The 6,493-nt window shown below is 29.1% G+C and overlaps 1 protein-coding gene across 6 annotated transcripts in view; it reads right to left on the bottom strand.

Moving 5' to 3' along the window:
• Nucleotides 1–288: 288 nt before the first annotated feature.
• The window catches only part of LOC107448893 (probable splicing factor, arginine/serine-rich 5), a 31,564-nt gene continuing 25,359 nt past the window's right edge, over nt 289–6,493 (bottom strand). For all 6 annotated transcript variants that reach the window (XM_071184355.1, XM_071184356.1, XM_016064243.2 and 3 more), the window contains 2 exons: nt 1,019–1,412; nt 289–559 (listed from right to left, as the gene is read on the bottom strand). In XM_071184355.1, coding sequence (XP_071040456.1) covers nt 392–559; nt 1,019–1,412 — 562 coding nt within the window. In that variant the 3' untranslated portion in view covers nt 289–391. The remainder of the gene's footprint in view (nt 560–1,018; nt 1,413–6,493) is intronic.

Raw genomic sequence — 6,493 nt, 5'->3', positions numbered from 1 at the left:
TTCGTTAATGCTGTGCAAGTGGCCCTTTAATCAAAAAGGTTGTGCACCCCTAGCTTAGAAAATAGTTTTCGTTTCTTAAACTAAATTTCAATTGTAAAATATTTTTTGAAAGAGCTTCCTTGGGTTAGAAGATGCATATTTCACCCACAGGGAATTATTTTTCTTTTTTTCACTGTAGAAGATACTTATTATCTCTAATATGTGTATTCTATAGAATACACATTTAAAACAAACCGAACAAGAAATCTTAAAGCAGAAATACAGATTAGAAAAAAAAGGAAACCAAAATAGAGGACAAAGTTGGGTTTATTATGGTATAGTAATAAGAGAAATACATATTACATTAACATAAGAAATTAAAGAAATAAATTGGAGTAATACATCAGATTGTCTAAGGGGATTTACTCCATTGTTCTCGCTCTTTATTGGCCTCTTCTTTATCGTAACTCGGACTGCGTGAGCGACTACGACCACGGCTTCCTTGGGATTCGGGGCTCCTTTCAGGACTACGACTTTGATTTTTACGCTGGCCATTTGCATAATCTCTGCCACTTTCCTTCTATTTAAAGAAACAAAATTTACCAATAAGATTAAAATATATTATGTGTATCTAAACAGAAATTCTTATCTTCTCATTTCTCCTGCTAACAATTCTCACAACTTAATAGTATAACCAGTAGAGTATAACTTGATTATTTCTTACATTTGAATAATTTTCCGGGCCCATAAAATTTTTTTTTTTTTATGCCATTTACTTATTTTTGGGACTTATTCATACTTTGAAAGAAGGTCTGGACTACTTTATTTATGATTTGTAGAAAATCTGAAAAATATTTGCATTTAACATTACATGAAAAATGGTAAATATTTAAATCTTAAAAATGACTAATAAATCAAATAACATTTTCTATTGAATAAATAACTACATAGTATGAGACCAAAACTCTAAACAATTTCTAGAGAAAAAATAATTTGGAAACAATTTCAAAATCTTAAAACATTAGACCAATAAACTAACCTCATCAGGGGATCCTCCACGATGCGCCTTTCTTTCCACACTCCTACTACGGGAACGACTCAACTTGCTGCGACTTCTGCCATGAGATTGGCGACCTTTAGGACTGTTATCCTTGCTGTTACTCCTGCTACGCTTCTTACTCTCTCTAGGACTCACATCTCTGTTACTCCTTGAACGGGATTTACGTGGGCTTTCACTCCTGCTTTTATCCCTCCGAGAACCTCTACCACCAGGTGAAGGGCTGCGACTGGTAGACCTGCTAGCCTTGTGCTTTCTAGCAGGACTACGTGTACCAGATTTGGTTGCACGCTTCTTTCGGGGAGGACTGCGGCTTGTAGATTTGCTTGAGCTACGGCGAGACACTTCCTTCTTAGACTTTTCAGCACTTCTTGATCTATAAAAAAATAAATAAACTATTTTAAATAAAATAATTTTAAGAACAGTCTCGAGAATAATAAACATTTAAGGGCAACAAAATTATAAAATAAGTTTAAGAAATGCTTTTAAATTAAGTAGTATGTGTATAAATGTCTAATTTTGTAAATTTTTAATTTACAAATTCTTAATTTTTATTTTAATTTTTTGTAAATTTACATCTCTAGATATAAATGATCTAAGAATTAAGTGATCATCACTGGCAGCAGCTGACTATTATGTCCACCAGCGAAACTGAAACACAAATTGAGGTGTGCATCAGTATTAAAAAGTTAATTAAATTTTAAACTAAACTGACCGATTAACTAAACTTTGTAATCAAAGTAAATTTTAATTTAAAAAATAAATAAAGTAAATTTTTCATTTAAACAAATTAATGCTTCATGCATGTCCTAAATTTGTGAGCTACATTCTTGGATTATAAAAATGAATTTCATAGCCAATGGGAGTAGCTGATTACTATGTCCACCAGCGAAACTGAAGCACAAATTGTGATGTGTGACAGTATTAGAAAGTGGACTGCTGTAAGCAATTTCCTCAAAGCATAAAAAAAATAAAGGTTTGTTAAAAGAACACAATATTTTTAGGGTAGTAATCTTGGAAAAAAAAAAAAAAAATATAACACTAATTTCCATAATACTAAAATTAAGGGATATTGACTATGTATCTTAAATTCTGAATTTGTAAGCTACATTCTTAGATCATATAAATGAATTCTATAACCAATGGGAGTAGCTGATTATTATGTCCACCAGCGAAACTGAAACACAAATTGTGATGTGTAACAGCATTAGAAAGTGGACTGACGTAAACAATTTTCTCAATGCATATAAAAATAAAAGGATTGTTAACAGAACATAATATTTTTAGGATAGTAATACACAAATAAAAAATATGAAGAATTTTCATAATATTAAAATAAAGTGACATTGAATGCATATCCTAAATTTTGAATTTGTAAGCCACGTTCTTGGTTCACATAATTTCCATGAGAACAGCTGATTATGTCCATCGAATCTAAACAAATTTAAGCATGACTTCTACCAATAACTTTCCATGACTTACTCTGGTTAATATATTATTTCTTAATATAATTAAATGCAGGAGTAAATAAGTAACTACCTTTCTTATAAATAATATTGATTTACCTAAGCAATGCTTTGCACATATATTTATATAAGTCTATTTAAACAAAAGTAGCAAAAAAGAACTGAGCTACTAAGCAAACTGAAAAACAAATAACCCAGCAATTTATGATAACAAATAAACAAATTAGTAAATGAATTAAAATTTTTAATGCTTTTAAGGAAAATTTATAAAGCTTAAATCTCGGTAACTTATAATGCTAAAATCCACCAGCCATCTATCTCACTTAGCTAAAATTTAAACAAAAAAATAAGCATTTTTCAAGCACCCAAAAAATATTTTTAAGCACTTTTTGACAGTTGTCAAAAATACAAAATTTTAGTGTAAAGATAATTATTAGCCATTATAAATATGAACACACATGTAAAATTCCAAAGGCTCCAACAATTATATTCTTGAATTATTTTAACATAAAACTATTTTTGCTTTGAAAATTACTGTCAAAAACTCTCATTAGTGCAGGAAATATTAAATATAATTCGTTTCAGGTTTTTCAACAATTCTCAACCACTTTTTAACATCAAAATCTTAATCATGTACTTAGGATATGTACAATAATAAAAAAATTAAATTGTTGGTAAAAGTTCTTCGTAAATACATTAAAATGCTAAATAATTTCCTAATACTTTACATGATCATGATAAAATAACTCTTTTCTTGATTATATTAGCCAAGATAAAAAAAATTTATGCATAATCATGCAAAGATATTCAATATTAAGTGGCTCATTCTATTTTTAAATCAATATTCAAAATTATAAATTTAACTATTATAATAATTCAAAATTATAAATTTAACTATTATTAAAAAAGTGTATTTTTTAGATTCAGATTTAAGTTATTTATAAAAGCATATTCAGCAAAACATTAACAAGATTAATACAGTAAGGAACCGATTATCCGGAACGATCGGGACCATTGCTATTCCGGATAACTGATTTTTCCGGTTTTCTGAATCGCTACAAAAGGCAGTTTTTTTTTTATTGTTAAATCCAACTGAAAAAAAAAAAATATTTAGAAATAATCTTAAAAAGAAAAAACGAAGTAATACACTAATGATTATTTCCAAAATGATGGTAAGGTAAATATCTTTCAAAATAGAAAGAAAAATGCTAAAATCTTATGAGGAAAAAAACATTTTTTTTAAAAAAAATGGCAGGAAAATTTATCGAATTTTGTTCCGGTTTTTTGGTTTTCCGATTTCCGGATAACGGGTTCTGTACTGTATTATTGATCATACCGAATTTATTGACGATATGTAAAGAATAAAGTAAACTTAGAAAACTAATAAATTCACATTACAATGTAATTTAGTGAATGGCCCCTAAAATGTTTATTATTTGTTACTTGGTTTAGTATTTCTTGAATGAAATGATTAAAAAATGTTTTATCCATAATTTTAAAATGTAAATAAAATGAGTACTGAAGCTAAACATTTTTGTCAAAATTATTACATGGTTTCAACTTTCATAAAATTTAATAATTCTGAGATAAGTGAATTTTTTATTTCAATTGTTTGTAAATAAAATCATTAAGAGATAAATTAATGTTTTTTGGAATGACAAATCTGAATTTTTGTACATAACTAAACAAAAGATATTTTACTGCATTTAAAATATTTAATGCCCCTCACTTAATACTTTTTTAAAAATCTAGCCTCCAAATATAATTGAGTTCTCTAATAAATAAAAACTTAAGAGTAGTGAAATTTTTATTGCTACGGATTTCACGCTTTTCTAATGAGATGATTATTTACAACATGCGAAAAAGAAAATTAGTGTATAAAAGAAACACACATGCAATTCATTTAAATTTAAAAGGAAAACAAACATTATTTTTGTAGGCGTTGTTGTATTTCTTAGTTCGCATGTGGCAATTTACTGACTCATTGCAGCATAGAATTGTACTTCTATTCTTGATGAGAACCCAGGAAAGTGAGGAGTCACCTGTTTTATTATTATTATAGCCAATTTTGATTATTTTTTGTATTTGAAGCAAATTTGAAAAATATTTAGTTTTCGGTAAAGAAAGTACGCTTTTGAACTTTTTGAGCAATACGCCCAGCACATAACAACCTGCACTATCTTGCTATCATGATGGGAAGCCTAAATGACTAAAAGCAATGGGGATAGAATGTTCTTTCAACATAAGAAACCAGGAAACTAGCAAAAGCAGGATTAAGAGCTCTAACAGCAAAAATGAAGTGCGATTTTCCATAGCAAATTTTAATTAAGGTTGAAATTTATAACTGACCAGGTGCGTTGATACCCTGCAGTTAAATAAATTAATATTTATATATGCAGAGCCCTTACAGTTTAGCAACAATTCTTTCCTTACAATTCATTATTTTTCATTTCTTATACAAAAAACACTAAAACAACCAATTATCAGTTAAACACAAATGCTTTTCTTTCTTATAAAATAAAAATCATTTAACAGTAGCATAATCTAGTGCTCTCCCTAAGTGTTTTTAGAAGCTAGGGCTAGGTCACTCCTTTGCTGCTCCGAGCTTCCGATTTCAGTCGACGCTACAGCAGCACTGCATCAACCCTCTTTAAAAATAAAGCATTTTGCTTGTAACTAACATCCATTTTTGAAAATTACTTCAATATGTTCATTGTTTTCCTAATTTGAGGTAATTTTCTTCTGGTCTGATTGCAAAAATTTTCCACTAGTAGTCAAGTATCAGTTTGTCAGGGTTGCCGCAGAAAAAATGAACAAATTAGTTGCTTTTAGTAGCCAAAAACTAGGAAAATAGTTGCCTAAGTAAGAACAAAAATGCATCAAAAATATGACTAAAATTTTGTTAATGACTTAATTGCCATACCATGATCCATTCAGTCAAGTTGGTGGCAGATATGATAATTTTTATATAAACGTAAATGTTTATATATATGAAAAGTGATTACTCAAATTCGAAATTCACGGTTCGTAATATCATATAAAATTTTTTTCTTTAAATCATGCAGAATTTCGTAGCAATAATCATTGAAAAGGCGATTGAGAAATGAAATAGACTTACAATGAAATCTGTGCAGATTGAACGAATTAAAAAGTGAAGACTCAAATGTTTTTTCTTTAAGAAAAAAAAAAAAATTCAGTGTGTTCAGAAACTATCTTGTGGGGTGCAGGTTTTCCACTCAATTTATGCTTCATTAAAAAAAAAAAAACATCGCTAGGAGTTTAGAAAGCCTTTTCAGGCAAAAAAAGTTGCTTTAGTCGCCTTATACCAAAAATAATTGCATTTTACGGAGAGAACTACCTCGCAAAGTTGAAGGAAAGCCCTCCGTCATTAGACATGGATATCAACCAGATGCCACGTGCCATTGACCACAGACGGCCAGGAGGTCTACCTTTCTGCATGTAAAATGGCTTGTGCCTACGTGTGCCTCGACCCGGGGTCATTAAAGGGAGTGATTTTTAGGGAACATAGAAAATTAAAATGCTATTGGTTCTATAAAGCGCTGTGATTTCGTAAAAATGTCTGTTTTTATTTTTTTAATTTTGTAATAGGAGTGTTTTGATTTTAAACTCCGCATTATTTATTATTAAAAAATAAATTTAATAGTCCCGAAATGATCAGTTTTCTTATGGATTAAAATTTGTTCGCTATCTTATTTAAGCATTAATAGGCATTTATAGACGAACTAATAAACGGATACTAATACTCGTAATAGCTTAAAAATAATAAAAGATATGTTTACCCATGAGTTTATCTCTTATTTAAAGGTATTTTTTTTCTTTTTATCCTGTTCTATTTTCTTTATAAGAATAGTAATCTTTGAAATATAACTTTTTTACTATTATTACGTTTTGTATAAAAATAAAAGGAATGTAAAATATACTCGGGACAGTCCGTTGCAAGCAGGGTTCGTGATTTTTCTGACTTTTTTTT

Source organism: Parasteatoda tepidariorum, chromosome 8, assembly GCF_043381705.1.
Source record: "Parasteatoda tepidariorum isolate YZ-2023 chromosome 8, CAS_Ptep_4.0, whole genome shotgun sequence".
Classification (NCBI taxonomy): Eukaryota; Metazoa; Arthropoda; class Arachnida; order Araneae; family Theridiidae; genus Parasteatoda; species Parasteatoda tepidariorum.
The sequence above is the reverse complement of the archived record's forward strand: the minus strand, read 5'-3'. Positions and strand labels throughout refer to the sequence as shown.